The sequence below is a fragment of the Urtica dioica genome, chromosome 11 (assembly GCF_054948205.1).
Source record: "Urtica dioica subsp. dioica isolate 48M chromosome 11, U.dioica_male_clone48M_v1_H2, whole genome shotgun sequence".
Lineage (NCBI taxonomy): Eukaryota > Viridiplantae > Streptophyta > Magnoliopsida > Rosales > Urticaceae > Urtica > Urtica dioica.
Window position 1 is genome coordinate 20,360,648 of NC_142766.1, and position 18,481 is coordinate 20,379,128.

The following is an 18,481-nucleotide window of genomic DNA, read 5'->3' on the forward strand; positions in this document are numbered from 1 at the left end:
CATTGGGTTTTGAGAGAGAGTGAGTTTTTCTTCTCCCACTCTAGAGAGAATGGAAGTAGATTGTTCCTATTTTTTGTGTGAAATTGTGTGTGTGAACTGACTTTGATTTTTCTTTGTTCTTGATTTCGATCTCACATGTGTTTTTAGATAGAGAAATAGATGAGCAGAGAATTTGGTATAATCTAGTTAGAGAGAGAAAAAGCCAACCATTGACAAGTGTTTGTCTCAGGTATTTATAGTGAGGTGGGGAGAGTTGGGGTAGGTTTGGTCATTTTCCCGGGTTTCCCTTCCGGGTCGAGGGTTAAGGTCGGTCTTGCCTTGCTTGGAGACGGGGTTGCTTCAAGCGAGTCGCTTGTTGAGATAGGAGTAAAGGGCTTCGGACGAGCCCCACTTTTTTTTTGTAGGAGAAAGGGTTCATGCGAGCTCCACTATTCGAGGTAGAAACGAAGGGTTCGGGTGAGGCCCCTTTTTTGAGATGGAAACAAAGGGTTCGGGCGAGGTCTCCTTTTTTAGATGGAAACGAAGGATTCGGACGAAGCCCCCTTTTTTAGATGAAAACGAAGGGTTCGGGCGAGGCCCCTTTTTGAAATGGAAACGAGGGGTTCGGGCGAGGCCCCCTTTTTGAGATGGAAATGAAGGGTTCGGGCGAGGCCCCTTTTTTGGGAAGGAAACGAAGAGTTTGGGCGAGATCCCCTTTTTGGGATTGAAACGAAGGGTTCGAGCAAACTAGCTTTTTGAGATGAGAACGAAGGGTTCGGGCGAAACCCCATTTTTGAGATGGAAACGGGTCACTTCATGCCCTTTGATCAAGTCTCCGAACGTTTCGCATTGTTTCTTAGGCCGGACTTGCCGTGTTTTTTCAGTTTTGGGTTCAACTGCAATGTTTTTTGGATGAGGAAAAATCAATGTAATAATCACATAATAAATAAATATCAATTTTCATCATTGATTTCAAATTTCAATGATATTCCAAGTCCAAAACTCATACACCACGAGATCGGGTACGGTAATTAATAACATACACGACTACGCGAGTTTAATCGAGAGTTAATATTTTTGTGACCTCCACGTGGAGCTATTTTTAATATATAAATTACGAATAGAATATATTTGTTGTTGAGCTAATCGTATTCATTTCACTTACCCTCCTCTTTTTGTGTGAATTTAAGACAAGTATGTACCAATGAATTGTTTCACAGTTTTTTTTTTTTTTTTTTTAAATGAAATTAATATTCATATTCAACGTTTATATATGATCCGGTTTTTCAAACTTTCTGCCCCAATATATGACCAACTATAAATGAAACAGAAACGATTGTGTCGATTATCTAGTGTCGATAAGTAAATGTGTACTCATTTTATAAGCCACGTGTCCATAGCAAAACCAGGCTAACTATTTGACCAGGAAGTAAGGTATTTAAGACAACTTGCCATTTGACGACAGTCCAAAGGACTTAAAATATTCAAACATTAATTAATATTAGAAGAAAAAGGTCGGCTTCGGTTCAAGACTATATTGCTTATAATTAATTAAATTAAGCTTGAGAATCAAAACCAATCCATCCAGATAAAGATTGATTTAGACGGTGACTAAATATATTTGGCTAAATGTGTTTGTACTTTGTTTGGCTGAAATAACTTTAATTGAACAAGTTCGACGTACATATATATTAATTAGTCAATAATAAAATTTAAGGAATGTCTAAAATATTAATGTTACTCGGTAATATCATTAGCTTATAAATCATAGATTGAAATACTCGTCACGGTTACAGAAATGAAATCATACGACTAAACTAATGTGCTTGTTAGTATTACCTACAAAAAAAAGTATGATTTATGGAATTTTGATACCGTCATGTCCAAAATCGATGTTTGTCGTTGTGAATATCGAGTGGAAACCGTTCTACGAGCAAGTACAAATACTTTTTCTTCATTTATTTGTTTCCATTTTAAGAGGTGTGAATTAGGAACAAAGACTATAAATATTAAACTCCAGTGCTTTTAATTTTATCCCTATTGTGTTTTTCCTTTTTCTCAATAACTATAGCCTATATCACCTATTAGGACGGGCATTTCGATTTCGGTAATTACAATTGTAATTGCTAACCTAAAACATATTCTCTAATGATACCGTGATATGATTGTTGAGAATTCTAAAACAAAAAACCTCATAAAGTTTGTCCATCATGCCACTCTATGTTGACATTAATATCATTTACCATTAATGTTATTGCAATAAATTTGATAATATTCCTTTTACTTTTATTAGTATTTTAAAAAGAAAATAGAAGCATTTACTAATTTAGCAAGTTTACTCGTTGGTACTGATATTTCAAATATCTATAAAAACATCCATAAATGTATCTATGAATATAATGTTTCCGTAATTTCAACCACATGCATACATATCGGCATCAATATTTCCGTAGTGTTATGTAATTAAAGAGATAAGCACTTTAACTGGAATATGCATATGGTAGTGAAAGAAACATAATTTTAGACAGGCAACCGGAATACTGCAGAACCAATTCTATTATGTTCCAATATTTTCGCAAAACAGATAATTTTGATATTTTTTTTCTTTAAGATTAGAGCATATTTTAACTTTAATTTTTCTACTCATGAACAATATAAAAAAATAATTTGAACAAAATATTTCATTCCAATTTAACCAAAGTTTTGGTACTGCTCGTATCGAAACCTTCCGATCGAATTCAAACCGGAATTTCGGTAAGGCTGGACTTTTTCCCATATTAACTTAGAACGCACAATTTTTTAGAGGGTTTTTTTTTTCCCCTCACAATCATATGCGCAAATAAAAGAAGTTTAACAAATAGCACATGGTGGTCTTTCCACTTCATTGTTCCAAGAATGTTAATTAACGATTCCCTCACGTTAGCACTTATTCATTGCACTCATCTTCCACAAAAGGCAATCAGATAACCGATTTTCATACCTCAAAATGCACATATGAACACCAAAAATATTAATTTGACACTACACACATACTTCGCCGTTATTTGAGTAAATAAATTGACGATAAACAAACTCATCAAAATCAATTCATCCATATTACTTTTTTTATATAACCAATAAATAGATGGGTCCCTTTTTTTTTATGTCATGGACGTCCCACATTGATCTTGGCTTTTGGCATCATCATCACACTATGCTATGCTATGCACAATACTCATAACTAACAAGTAACAACTAACAACCCTTTTTTTTAATCCTCATGGAGACACAAGCATATGAATATGATATCCCAAAGAGAAAAAAAAAATGTATGTAGCTCCACATTTATCCGTGATGAATAAATATTTTGTCTCCTTGTATAACTCCCCTCTTTCTAAATGTATATGGCTTTCTCTATCAACCAACTTATCACCTCCCATTGTGAAAGTGGGACCAAGTGTGTTTCCCTATTTATACCCAACCCATATCACCCATTTCTCTTCAATTCAATCCCCTCTTCTTCTTCTTCTTCTTCTTCTTCTTCTTCTCTTCCCCTGCATTAAATTAAAAACAGAGTTTTTTTTTTGTTTTTTTTTTTACCTCAAACAATGCACTCAAAAACCTCTCTTCTCTTAATGGCTCATTTAGTCCCACTCTTCTTCCTATTCCTTCTTCCAACAACCATGATGGCTCAAAACCCTCCCTCGCCCGGGTTCAAGCCGAGCTCTCAGGTCAACTCAATCGGGTTTGACCAGGGCTACAAGAACCTCTGGGGTCCTAAGCACCAAAGCCTCAACCAAGGCCAATTGACCATTTGGCTAGATAAAAACTCAGGTCTATTTTCTTCTTCTTCTATACATATAATATATACTAAACTCATTTAAAAATCTCTATATGTGTGAACTACTACACAGGAAGCGGATTCAAGTCACTACGTCCGTACAAGTCAGGCTACTTTGCCACGTCAGTGAAACTCCACCCGGGCTACACCGCCGGTGTCATCACTTCCTTCTACGTAAGTATACATACATACACACCATATTACATAGTAAACGACATGTATATATGTGTATATATTTATAGATGAAACGACATATATATGTATGTACAGCTTTCGAACAACCAAGACTTTCCCGGGGACCACGACGAGATCGACATAGAGTTCTTGGGGACTACGCCGGACAAGCCGTACACGTTGCAGACGAACGTTTACATGAGAGGAAGCGGAGACGGAAACATCATCGGAAGAGAGAAGAAGATTCACTTGTGGTTCGATCCCACAAAGGCCTTCCATGACTATGCCATTCTCTGGAACCCCACAGAAATCATGTACTCATACACACTCACACTCTTCCTAATTAATCCTATAATTTATTCATAAAATATAGATGTACATAACTTGCATGCTTTGCTTTGTTGCGTCTACGTGCACATACGGTCAAAGGGTTAGGTTAATAATTATAATACGGAATCCTAAGACAGTATTATTACCTATCTTCACTCTTTCTAATACATACATGTCGTATTGTCAATCTTTATCGGTCCCCACATTATACCTATTTTTACAGCCATTAATTAATAACGACCTAGATTATGACTGTTTTCTAATTAATATTTTTTTAAATATTCACCTCGTATATCGTACACTTATATGGTTGAATATCTTCAGGGGGAATAATAATTTATTGTATTATTTTTCATGTGCGATAAACTTATATATAATCAACTAAAAATAATACGTGTAAGAAAAAATAGCACATAAATTTTTTGAATAGATTTTTTTTCAGTTAATTTCCAAGGCTGTCACGTCCCACCTAATAGTATAATTTTATTTTAAAGTGTCATGTTATTTTAATATATATTTTTTTGTGCAGATTTTTTGTGGACGACATTCCGATTAGAAGGTATGCGCGGAAGACCGAGGCAACGTTTCCGGTGAGGCCGATGTGGGTCTATGGGTCCATATGGGACGCGTCTTCGTGGGCCACGGAAAACGGAAAATACAAAGCGGATTACAAATACCAACCTTTTATCGGAAAATACAACAATTTCAAATTAAAAGGGTGCATAGTTGGCGGGCCCGCCTCATGCCGTCCACCCTCCGCGTCGCCTGTGGGCCCCACGGGGTTGACTCGGCAGCAGACTTCGGCGATGGATTGGGTTCAAAGGAACTACTTGGTCTATGACTATTGCCATGACCCAAGGAGAGACCACACACAAACACCCGAGTGTTAAAAAGATTTTTTCAAAAAAAGGGAAGAAAAGTAGAAAACAAAACAAATAATTGCTAAATTATGTTTGTCTAAAGTTTTATTTAAAATTTTAATTTACTTAAAAGAAAAAAAAATGTTATATTTTATTAATGTTCCGAGTGTGGAACAATTGGATTTGATGATTGATGTGGGTCTTGAGATGGGTTCCACTTAATGTTAGTTGAGCGTCCGAGACCTTTTTTTATATGATTCGCTAAAGTGATAGACTTTGGCTTTATTAGATTGTTATGTTTATGTATTTGTTGTTTGTTTTTTTATAAAAAGGAAAAAAATAGTGTTTATCTTATGATGTGTGACATGCATGTAATATGTATACCAAAAGAAAGAAAGAACTGGAATAAAATAAATAATTTTATGTTTACTCTCTCTGATGTTCAGTTAGTGCTTTTGGGCTTGGTGCAAAAAAAGTTATAAAAAAAAGAAGACGGATCATTGTAGAATATAGTAGAATATTTGCGCAATGAGTTTGGATTGTTCTTTGGGCTATCAATCAAGAAAGTGTTTTTTTGGATATGTATTGCTTACTTACAGACGTGAAGGTGAAGTATTAATTTTGGACAGCAGTGTTTATGTAGAACATGAGAATTCATCATCTTGTGTAGCTCCTATACTAGTTCACAAGACTTTGCTGCTAGAGAACATATTCTGGGTACCATTTGTCACGTACATATATATATATATATATATATATATGGGTTATATATTTATATATATGCCATTTTTATGAATTATATATATATAATAAAAAAATAAATAATTGCACAAGCAAATGAAGAAAACAGAACGGCAGAAAAGCAATTAAACGTATTATAGTTCAACGCAGCTTTTGATTTCTCTGATCTTGAATTTAATTTGTTAAGATTTTATAATAATGTATTTAGAGAAAGCTAAAATATTATTGGTGCAAACCGTAACTATGTGAAGAACGACCATATATAGAGCATAAGAATCACTGAATCAGTCAAGTTATTAGTCCCTTAAAAAAAACCAGTCAATATTAAAAATAGTGAAAATGACATATCATCACAGTGCTTTTTTTAAAACTATTTTTATTGTGAAAATATTTTTTTTTCAAGTTAAAAACAATCAATTTATGCTTATAGATTTCTAAAAAAGAAAATTGATTGGTGTTTTGAGTTCTATTTAATTTTATTTATTTACCGTTTCATTTATAAAAAAAATTCAAATAAATATATACACTTTAGAAAAAAAAATATCATTTACCGTTTCATTTATAAAATATTATTCAAATAAATATCAACTTTTAAAAATGTTGGACTTTAAATATATATTCCTAAATATTCCTAAGGTTCAATTATACAATACAGTTATAAATAAATAAAAAATAGTAAACAAGAGCGTTTTCATAAAACAAAGATGTATATTCTGAGGTTAATAAAACTCTTAGTCTTACTATGATATACCATTCAGGTAAGCGGTTTTGGTTTAAGAGTAAATCTTAGGCTAAACCTATTTGTTTTATTAATTTAATCTGAGTATCAATCCTGTTAAATGACACGTAATCAATGACCGACCTTAGATCAGTTGGTAGAGCGGAGGACTGTAATTGTTGCAACAGAAATCCTTAGGTCGCTGGTTCGAATCCGGCAGGTCGGATTTTGCTAATTTTACTTTTGACACGAAATTTTTTAATATGTAAGACTTTAAAACACAATCAAATACAAATTCCTTATATTCGTGGTATTCATTTAATTGCATTTGAAGATAGATAATTTTTTCCCTATTATCGCGAACAAAAACCACAACCCAACACCAATAACAACATAAATAAAATAAAAAAAATTAAAAATTATAGAGAATCACTTATGTTGTTATTGAAGTCAAACTTAAAATAGTGAGGAGATTATAACATCTAGTTTCACTTTCACAGGTTAGATTTTATTACAAAAATTTGTTACTATATATTCAAGAATAATTGGAGACGTGACATTTATATTTGTTACGACTAAGCATCTTGTAGTCGTTTGAAGCTTTATTACTGTCGTTCCTTTATGTCTGTCGTTTATCAGTCATTTACTATGCACTGTCGTTTTAGTATACTGAGCGCATTTGCGTATGTTGTACGGCAAAGACTATAAAGCTCAATTTGAATGTATTCACACATTCAGATCGTCAATACAATTCACATATAGATCCTCTCTCTCTCTCTCTCTCTCTCTCTCTCTCTCTCCCTCGGTTCAACAATATTCAACCTCCAATGTACACTTACGTGAGAAAATAAATTAAACTTGGAAAACGACAGCCAATTGACCGACGAGTCCCTACCTTTTTAAGAGTACAAAGTTATACTTTTGGGGATTCTATATAGATAAGTTCATCTATTGCAAAATATAAATTGGATATATATCTCAATGAACAATAGTTCTGTTTGATAAACGTTAACGTCACGGTCGATTTGAATCTCAAATGCATCGCAACTGAAATTCATACATGATAAAGTATTGCCCAACTAATTTGAGTTCATACAGTAAAACACTACTGTAAATTAGAAAAACGACATATTTTCCAAAGACACCCAAAAAAAAAAAATCCATCATCCGAGTCCTACCACCTTGTAAACTGAAACTGTAAGAATTTAAACTTACGTGTCAATAATAATATGTCATCATGCAGGTAAGAGGTAACGATGGAAACTAAAATACCCTTATATAAAATACATATAATCGAATACTTCAGTCAGTCAAATCTTTTATTTGTCTCTTGAAAGAGTGGAAAGTCGCTAATATTGTAGACGAAGACAAATATAATGACTAAAGGGTGTTGGAAAAAACAGAGTAGTTAATAGTTATTTATTATATCTTAGAGAAAATATACTAGTAAAGTAACAAAATCATGAGAATATCTTCTGGAATCAACGTGCACGATATGATCCTAGTTCCTACGCGTTATAGCCACTGAGAACTAGAACATTCTAATACTCATGAGAGTAATTTAATCAATATATAATATATTTTATAAATGTATATACACATTAGAATACTAATATACATGAGAATAATTTAATCAATATATAATATATTTTATAAATGTATATACTTTTCTCTATAAGTAATCTGATCAAACTCAGAGACTATAATTTGTGCTCTTTTTCTTGTCAAGTTACATATATACTCAGATAGCGAACTCTCTCACCTCGATCATGTACTCATTAAATCTAGAACTCATAGAAGACAGAACTTCTAACAAGAAGTTGTGATACTTTAGTTGCAACTTGCAAAGCTTTAATGCTAACCGAAAAAAAAAAGGTTATTTGGAATTGGGAAGGCAATGCTTTAGAGAAACAATCCCACATAGAAATGGCACAAGGCGTGATAGAGCACTAAATATATATAAATACACAACTTATCCACTTTACTACTCAAGCAGCCACGTGATGAGCACAAAGCGAACTATTCTTTCGCCTTTTACTAAAGAATACCGTGTGTTCGTCACATTTAGTGGCATACTCCAATTTTTTGAGTGTTTCTTCTCATAGAAGAAACTCAACGTATCATAGTAATAAATTTTTCTTTGTATAAGTTGTATTTTTAATTGATTATTAATACACAGCAAAGCTTATATCTTCATTGGATTGTGAAAATGAGGGTATTCTGATTTTATTTTAAAAGAATAAAGAAAATCAAGTCTTAAGAGATTGATGACATATCTCATTCGCGGATACATTTATACATAAAATTTGGAAATTTCTCCGAAGAAGCTGAAAATGTGTCAGACTGTAAGCTTTGTATAATTGTGTGGACTTCAAGGTCTTTCAAGTACTTACCTATCTAAGCATGTCACAAGTGATAATCCATAAATATTTGCAGTTAGTTAAGACCCAGGATTTGCAGTAAGTACAGTTTAGAAGTCCATAAACAGATTGCATTTTTGTTACCTGGCAATCCCGGTTTGTCGTGGAGAGCCCATCAAAGATCTCGCTCCTCGTCCTAAATCCTTTTTCCTCGTAAACTCAGGTCTGGCTAAACCATGAGGGTTCTAAAGCAACTACTTTAGACCCATGAGCAGAGAAGGCCCACAATTCTGATACGTTTACTTAACCCAATTAAAATTTATTAATATTTTTGTTGAATCTAACTAAAATTGTTAAAAATCTATCAAAGAAAATAAGTCGTTTAAAAGGCCCATTAAGATGCATGAAATACATCAATACATATATCTCAATAAACGGCCCAAAATCAGAGTAGATTTTTCTATATCTAGGAAGACATAAAAAAGATAAACCATGGATATAACAGCCCTTTTCTATTTGAACTAAAAAGAATAGTGCTTTTTTGTCTTATTTTATTAGCTTTTTTTCTTCCGTTTTCTTAAGATGCACTATATCATCACCGCCTCCACATTCACATCATCTATACACACACACACACACACACACACACACACACACACACACACATATATATATATATATATATATATATATATATGTATATATAGGCCTAACTTCAAAATTTTGCTTTAGGCCTCTAAATAGGTTACGCCGGGCCTGCGTAAACCCTATGTGTAATGGTGTGAGCCAAGAAAAGGAAGAAAAAAAGACGAAACAAGTCACGAGCCATTCCCAAAAGAGAGTTTTTTTTTTTCTATTTCTCACTCGGGCTGAAATCGCGTATGTTGAAAAACACTACTGTATATTAGAAAACCGGCAAAGGTTAGATGTGCTTTTAAATTTGGATGTATGAAAAAGTTGTCACTTTAACAAAAGCAAATAGGTATTTGATGAACTACTTTTAGAATGACGCAAAAGCTGATTTAATGTTTGGTAAAATCGATATAAATATAAATTAATAAAAATATATCTGTCTTGTATTTATAATTAGTAGTTGTAATCAAAACTCTTGTAGTCACTCAAATCCTTTATTCGTCTTTTTAAAGAGTGTGGAAACTCGCTAATATTGCAGACGAAGACAAGTATAATGACTGAGAAAAAACATAATATTCATTTATTTCAATTTATTTTTTTTAGGAAACATAGTAGTATTAGTATGGAAGAATGAACAAAATCATGAACTTTGAAAATATATTTCACGATATGATCCTAGTCCTACACGTTATGGCCACTGAGAATCAGAACATTGTAATCCTTATAATTGGTTGTTAGAGATAAGGTAAAAATTTTAAGAGATTTATAAGAAACCGTTAGTAAGATTCTTGGGCAAGTTCTCCTTGGAGTTTCTAAAAGTGTCAAATAATTAGAGAAGTCGCAAAGGAGTTTGGCAAGAGACTACATGAGAAAATCAGACAATCATGTTCGTTGATCGTTTAGAAATATACCTGAAACCGGTTTTTATCACGGCAAGCTTATAGGGAAACATGCATAGCAAAGTGACAAAATTGACTAGCTATTGTTCATAAAGAGACTACATCTCTAATGGAAAATTTTAAAACAACACTCTATACACCATGAGAGACGTATTTGACAAAGAATGGCCAAGCACGTATTAGAAAAATTCATGATTAAAGGTATGCTTAAATAAAATAAACTTGCGGGAAAATTACATCCTTAAAATATGTGGTTCCGAAATTAATATTGAACTTTTTTCTAAATTACTTGATAAAAAAGGAAGAAGAAATATTACAAGACTAAAATAAACGACATAGTTTATTAGAAAAACGACATCTACAATAAACAACAGTTCAAACAAAAACGACGTAGTTTCCAAAAACAAGAGGTTTTTATTTTTTCATATCCAACCACGTTGAAAACCGAAATTGTAAGAATCTAACTTTAATATCAATCAAAATATGTCATTTTGTAGTTAATCATTGAAACTCATTATTGCAAAAGTTCAAATCTTCTATTTGTCTCTTGAAAGAGTGTGAAAACTCGTGAATAGTGCAGACGAAGACAAATATAATGACTAAAAGGTGTTCGGCACAACATAGTAGTAATTTATTATGGAAGAATGAACAAAATCATGACCTTTGAAAATATATTTCTTGTCAGAGATAAGGTAACTTTATAAGCAATTTAGTGCCAGAAAGGTTTAAGGTAAAAAAAAAAAAAAAGAAGGAAAAAAAAAAAAAGAGGACATCATACGCTAGTGAAGTGTTGAGCGCCAAACTTCTTCTTCGGTAAGTGCTACTTGGAGTTTATAGAAATGAGAAATAATCAAACAAGTCACAGAGGAGATTAGCATTAATACATGAGAAAATTAGACATAGCTCATTGAAAAGTAATAAACTTAGATGCAATCGTGTTCGTTAATCCTTTAGAAATGAGTTGAAACCCGTTTTGATCACGGCAAGCTTATGGGGACAAATATATAGCGAAGTGACAATTCATACAGACCACATCTCTAGTGGAAAATTTTGAATTAGTTCACACCATGAAAGACGTAATTGAGAAAGAATGGCCAAATACTATTTTCTAAATTGGAATTTAGATATATTGGGGTATGGATGCGAATTAAAATTGGAATTTTCTAAATTATTTGATAAATAAAGAAGAAGAGATATTACAAGACAAAAATAAACGATTAAAAGACTTGGTGATTAATTGTTGGAAGACTTCACAGTCAAAACGATATTTATGAGTCTACTTGAAATCTGACACCAAGCAAGCAAGAAAGAAAACATAGTACGCCATTGCAGAGCTTCCAAATACTAATTTTATGAAACCAAAGGTAAACTGGATCACTCACTTTTCCACACCTTTCGTGAGCCCAAAACACAACCTTTAAAGCCGTCTCATCCGGCTGTGTCGGTTGTTAAAACTCCCCTCCAAACTCTTGCCAAAACTACAATGATCGTCTTTGTCGTTTTGTCTCTTCTCTGTCACATCTCAGGCTCACAGTCTGAACCCCAACACTACAACAGCGAGCTCCAAGCTCTCATAAAGCTCAAGGCCTTTCTAACACACTCAAACCACAAAAACCCAGTCTTCTCTTCATGGAAAATCGATGAGAACGGTGGTTCTTCAGTTTGCAACTTCACCGGGATTTTTTGTGACTCCGAGGGATTCGTCTCCGAAATTGACCTCTCAAGTCGACAGCTTAATTCCGGCTCTCTTCCGTTCGATGCCATATGCTCTCTAAAGTCATTGAAGAAGCTCTCTCTTGGCTATAATTTCTTGCATGGAATAATCACCGACGATCTCAGAAACTGTACAGCGTTGCAGTCTTTGGATTTAGGCTTCAATTCTTTCTCTGGAAAAGTTCCGGACTTGAGTCCTCTGAGCGACCTAAAGCTATTGAGCTTAAACGCCAGTAGTTTCTCAGGTCATTTTCCTTGGAAATCTCTGGAAAATATCACAGGCTTGGAGTTCTTGAGCCTAGGAGACAACCCTTTCGAGCAAAGCCCGTTTCCTCAGGAGATTCTCAAGCTCAACAAGCTCTATTTTCTCTATCTGAGCAACTGTAGCCTTGCCGGAGGATTACCACAGGAAATCGGAAACTTATCGCGGCTCGTGAACCTTGAACTCACAGACAACTATCTCACCGGAGAAGTCCCAACGAGCCTAGCAAGGTTAAGGAATCTCTGGGAGCTCGAGCTTTACAACAATTCCTTGACAGGCAAGTTACCAAAGGGTTTGGGAAACTTAACGAGGCTTGTGAACTTCGACGCGTCAATGAACTTCCTCTCTGGGAATCTCTCTGAGCTGAGGACACTAAGTAGGCTTGAGTCCCTCCAGTTGTTTGAGAATGAGCTCACCGGAGAGATTCCGGCAGAGATCGGCGAGCTAAGAAGCCTGAGAACGTTGTCTCTTTATATGAACAAGCTCACTGGAGAGATTCCCCAGAGTATCTTCTCGTGGAACGCACTGGAACTAATCGACTTGTCGGAGAATTATATCACGGGGAAAATCCCTTCAAGAATATGTGAAAGCGGCAAGCTGACCGACCTCCTCGTGCTCCAGAATAAGCTCTCCGGTGAGTGCAAGTCTCTGGTGAGGCTGCGGTTGAGCAACAACTTGCTGCCGGGGTTTGTTCCGGAGAAGATCTGGAGTTTGCCTAAACTCACATTGCTCGATCTCTCACGGAACAGTTTCGAGGGGCCAATTTCAGCGGAGATCGGAAAGGCCAGGAGTTTAAAAGCGTTGATTTTGACAGACAACAAGTTTTCAGGAGTGATCCCGAATTCCATTTGCAGCATGACATCCCTGTCACTCCTTGATATCTCTGACAACAACCTGACTGGAAATATTCCTCATTGCATGGCAGGCTTGAGCGAGTCTCTCGTTAGTATAGATCTACGATGGAACGAACTCCACGGTACCATCCCTTCAATATCGGCAACAGGAAATCGACTTCAATATCTCAGTCTACACGGGAATAATCTTGAAGGAGAGTTACCAAGATCGTTGATGAACTGCACCAATCTTGAAGTTTTAGATCTCGGAAACAACGTATTGAATGGCACATTCCCTCACTGGCTAGCATCTCTTCCGAAGTTACTGGTCTTGGTCCTAAGGACTAACACGTTTTATGGCTCGATTGAGAATCCCAGGCCTGGATATCAATTCCTCTCGTTGAGAATCATAGATTTGTCACGTAATAAGTTCACTGGCGCTCTTCCGATAAAATACTTCAACAACTTCAAGGCCATGGAGACTGACACAGGTGACGACCATTATTTCCCTTTTGTAACATTGACTATGAAAGGCCACGATTATGAGTTGGTACAAATCCTAACCATCTTCACAGTCATTGATTTATCGATGAACAATTTCACGGGAAAGATTCCGGAGCCGCTAGGGAAGCTTAAAGCACTAAAGGGTCTCAACTTGTCTCATAACATGTTTACAGGAAATTTACCTTCATCATTGGGAAATTTGAGTAACCTCGAATGGTTAGACCTCTCTTTTAATAATCTTGTTGGGAAGATTCCTCTCGAGTTGGCCGATATAACATCTCTAGAATTCTTAAAGCTTTCACACAACCGCCTCGGGGGACCCATACCTCAAGGAAAGCAGTTCAATACATTTGAGAATGAGTCCTTCGCCGGCAATCAAGATTTATGTGGATTTCCACTGACAAAAACTTGCGGCGAAGACACTGATCAGCCATCTCCTCCGGAGGCTGACAAAGATGATGATGATGAGGATTCAAGCATCACAAATGGATCGATCAATTGGAAGATTATTGCGATGATGGGCTTCGGAAGCGGGTTTGTAATTGGGATCTCCATCGGATACATGTTGCTGTACTCCGACGGGAAACTGAACTGGATCTCTGAAGCAATCCTTGAAGAGCTGCAATACAGGACCGGATCGAGAAAGCCCAAGAAATCAAGAAATGCTCGCAGATCATAAGACACAAAAGCAGGTGTTCTTCTTCTTTTTCTTCTTTATTTACGTGCATGATAGTTTCTATATATGTTTCTTCTTGTAATCTAGCAGCTTCTGATGGTGCTGTGTTCTCATTAAAAAAGTGATTTGCAAAAAGAAGAGCTTGCTTAATTTTATGCAAGTTTTTATTCTACTAAGTACTAACAAAGCCAAGCATAAGATAAGTTAATTGAATATACAGGAAAAGCCAAGCATGTTAGTCATGCCTTAAAATAACATTTGACACAAGGAATCTCGCTACCTGATAAGGATCAAACAGCAATAGCGAGAAGATCTGCTAACTGAAACAATGAACACACGGGTAATAATAACAAGTAAAAAATTAAAATAATGTAGCTCTTGTAACAATCTAGCATTATAAATGTGTAACAATAGCTCTTGTAAACGCAGAAAATAAGGTCTTCCTCGGAAACCATCGCTTCCGAGACTTTATACCCTCAAGCCGAATCAATAAGAACAATATGCGAATACTATGTATCTTCTTCGCTACGATGTCTATCAAAATCACTTCATCACATGAGTACTAAGATAATATATTCCTGACAAAAAGAAAGAAAAAAAAACTAATCAAAAGTCAGAATTGAAATCTGTTCCATATGATTCAATTAGAAATGTGATAGCCTTGCTATTATCCCAATCGACGCTCTCAAAGCAACAAGAGAAAGATTAGTCCATCGAGATTCAACAATGTCGTAACTGGATCATCTTTCCCCTCTCAGGAATCGGCACTAACAGAGAAACTTCTTGCTGGTAGTACATAAGCTTCTTCACGATGACCTCTAGCCTCACAGCAGCAAAAGTTCACACTTTAACCAATTCAAAAAAGTATTTACGAACACGCCTCACGGCCAAAAAAACTACTTACCGATGTTTCCTACGGAACCAGATTGGTCATAAAACTGTGTAAATGCAACTTCAACGCTCTCAAACAACAGTCAATTCAAATTAGCTGAAATCAAAACTTCAGTCTATACAGCAGCAATTTTACTTCGATTTCATTGCCGCATCATCAAATATATTTTTTTGGATCCCACAGCCGCATCATCAAATTCTGGTATTCAAACCAAAATCAAACTTCTTAAGTTTTCTTCTAGCAGCGATTTTATTTCGATTCCATCGATTGCGATTGAGCATAATGCATGGGAATTCGAATTACCTGAAGTTGTTGCACGACTTCAAGCTCCTCCGAACCGACCAAAATGTGAATCTCCATCAAACTGAAAAAAAAATCAGGAATCGGTAATGAAGCGAGGCTTGAAAAGGCCACATAATGAGAGACATGAGAATAATTAAAGCAATAACAAATAAGGAAATCCGACTCCGATGGCCAACTTACGGTCCTATTCTTCTTTTGATTCCAAAATTCGAACGCCGTCCCAAAAAAAGAAAAACAATGGTGATGAAGCGTGATGAAAATGGAACCAAAAGTGCATTATCATGAATCATTTGAGAAACGACATTCATTATCTTAATCAACTAGTTTTAAACGACTGTTTTGTTTATACTTTTCTATTGCAGGGAAAGCGAGCACATTCACACATACATCTATTGCATGAGTTAGAATAATATCCATTATACTTTTCGTCTCATAAACTGTTTTTGAAAAAATATATTCTTTCACTTCTGTTTTTTGCTCAGAATATATTCTTTTCACTTCAACAGCTCGACTATATAGACTATATACTATATTATTACAATGGAATATTTAAAAAAGAAAAAAAGAAACACACACACACACACCAGTCTTCTGTGTACGATTACAATGAATTTAGTGACTGATCCCTTCAATCATGGGAAAAGCGTATGATTTTCCATTTTGTTTCACCTCTCAATTTCAGAGAGAACGAAAAGAAGAAGATGAAGATTTTGAAAAACTGAAGAACTAATCGAATTAATTTGAAATGTAAGCAACATAAGAATATAAAGTACCGGTCATTATCGAAAGACCAAACTATCCTCACTTAAACAAAGTAAGTGAGGGTAAAAACGTAAAACAATAAAGACAAATGAAACACTTAAAAACAAACCCGCTTAACAATTACTTAAACAACAAGTAATCAAAGTTGAGAATGCAAAAGTGATACAAATGCTATGCGAGCAAGCTTTGTAGCTGATTCTCTGTAGTCTCAATATTTGAGGGGAAAAAAAAGGACCAACTACCCAGACTACAGTTTCGCATTTATATTAAAAAAAAAAAAAAAAAAGTTTCGCATTTGGGCCTCGTCTCTCTTAGGAATCGTTTAGAGGATTGTTTAGTGAAGATTACGCAAATAACCGTTTTAGGGTGCAATATTTCTAAAATAATAGATTTTTTATATCTGTTCAAAAATAGCATCTTTTTTCAAAAGGTAAACAATTATTTTTATTACAAATAAAATTGTAAACAGTAAATAAAAGGTAAATAAAGTTCAAAACAGTAAATAAAATTTAAAAAAAGTGTAGACATAAAAAATGATTGTTTACAACTTAAAAAATAAATGTCATGTCTATAAAAAAAAAAAAAAGAAGTAAATGGATTTTATTTTATTTTATTATTTTTTAGTTTAATAATTTTTTATTTTGTTTTTATCGTTGGACAGACGTTAAGAAAAGTTAATAGAAGGGGCACAATATAATCAATACAGAATTACAAGGACACAGATGCTATTTTCGAAATTGAAAGACATGTCATTATACGAGTTGGAGAAAAAATATAATTAATCCATATAAAAAAGACTAGGGAGCGACAGAAAGCTCCCACAATCTCTCACACTTTGCATATATAATTCTCGTAATCTCTACATCATGTCACCAATTTCACCTTATGCCCACTATATTTTATTTGTTTTCTCTTCTTGTATCTAAATTATCATGCTATATAAATAATCCGGCCTAGATCTTCGTTGCATTCGGCTTACTCTAGTTGATGTACACGGATCTCCGCCAATTCTTATGACGTTTTCCTATTATTAACACGCACACATTCATGTTAAAAATTTAACTGAAATCGTTTATCAAAGTAAAAAATTATTAAAATTTAAATAAACGGCTGTTTACCGTTGGAAATGTCATAATTAACCATTTTATTATTATTAATACTACTATTTATTAAATAAGTTTCGAGAAATCACAATGGTACGTAAATTCTTCAACATTTGTTTAGGCTGCATGCATAAACCCCATAGTATTATGTTCCTTCATGGCTTCCATGAAACAGCATTATTTGACAAATCAAATAAACTAATAGTGAAGCATTTTATTTGAACTGAATATAATATAATAGCCGTGTCAAAGCCCCACCACCACCCAAACAACAATAATTTCTGTAATATATTCTCGAACAAAGTCTACTGACACAGCTGGCGAACCAGCGTGTATTAATGCCTCCCTTGTCCCCTCTCTCTCTAGCTTTCCTTTTCCTTTAATTAACTCTTTCTTAAACAACTCAATTTAATAATACCACTTCTAATTTCTGAACACATTCCAACTTGGCCTTTTTTTTTCTCCTCTACTCTATAACATTACCATAATACTTGAGCTTTAATTATACTCATATTTGAAATTCAATCCAATTTGGTCCTTTACACAAATTGAATCTGTATACAATAATAATAAGAATAAGAATATAAATATGAACGGTACATTTAACACAAATTCCAGACGATTCATTCCTATTTTTTTTTTATTCGAGCCAGCTGTGCAAATACCACCGCAACCAAAAGGCCAAAACTGTTCTACCAAATGTACATGCAGAGACATCTTCTGTATAGATTTCATACAAAAAATTACGATGATTGTGTTGTCTAGGACAACCGCAAATGTATAGATTTCAATACTATGTTTATTTATAACACATCATCAAAAAATAATATATTTTATTAAATATTATTTTTATGTCATAGCTAATGCAAGCATTTTTTTTTTAAGTTATCTTTATAGCACTCTAAAGTCCTCACAATGC

At 34.4% G+C, this 18,481-nt stretch overlaps 2 protein-coding genes and 2 non-coding genes across 4 annotated transcripts; all 4 read left to right on the plus strand.

Annotated features, from left to right (window-relative positions):
• The first annotated feature begins 3,482 nt into the window (after nt 1-3,482).
• On the plus strand, nt 3,483-5,216 carry XTH31 (xyloglucan endo-transglycosylase-related 8). Its single transcript, XM_089602138.1, has 4 exons — nt 3,483-3,792; nt 3,873-3,973; nt 4,070-4,287; nt 4,833-5,216. The coding sequence occupies exons 1-4, from the start codon at nt 3,567-3,569 to the stop codon at nt 5,191-5,193; spliced, it is 906 nt and encodes a 301-aa protein (XP_089458264.1). The 5' UTR covers nt 3,483-3,566; the 3' UTR covers nt 5,194-5,216.
• A 1,545-nt stretch (nt 5,217-6,761) lies between these two features.
• Nucleotides 6,762-6,848, plus strand: TRNAY-GUA (transfer RNA tyrosine (anticodon GUA)). The gene is given in 2 exon segments: nt 6,762-6,798; nt 6,813-6,848. It is a non-coding gene; the product is annotated as a tRNA-Tyr (tRNA).
• Nucleotides 6,849-8,616: 1,768 nt separating this feature from the next.
• Nucleotides 8,617-8,734, plus strand: LOC149382167 (U5 spliceosomal RNA). Its single transcript, XR_016293981.1, has one exon. It is a non-coding gene; the product is annotated as a U5 spliceosomal RNA (small nuclear RNA).
• A 3,263-nt stretch (nt 8,735-11,997) lies between these two features.
• On the plus strand, nt 11,998-14,505 carry LOC149382168 (receptor like protein 27-like). The gene has a single exon (XM_089601462.1). It carries the CDS (start codon nt 11,998-12,000, stop codon nt 14,503-14,505), a length of 2,508 nt encoding a protein of 835 aa, XP_089457588.1.
• Nucleotides 14,506-18,481: the final 3,976 nt, after the last annotated feature.

Excerpts from the sequence above, each read along its gene's own strand:
- LOC149382168 (XM_089601462.1), top strand. The coding sequence starts at position 11,998 with ATGATCGTCTTTGTCGTTTTGTCTCTTCTCTGTCACATCTCAGGCTCA.
- XTH31 (XM_089602138.1), top strand. The coding sequence starts at position 3,567 with ATGCACTCAAAAACCTCTCTTCTCTTAATGGCTCATTTAGTCCCACTC. Across the intron at positions 3,974-4,069 it reads GTGTCATCACTTCCTTCTAC|CTTTCGAACAACCAAGACTT; the intron begins GTAAGTATACAT and ends ATGTATGTACAG. Across the intron at positions 4,288-4,832 it reads TGGAACCCCACAGAAATCAT|ATTTTTTGTGGACGACATTC; the intron begins GTACTCATACAC and ends TTTTTTGTGCAG.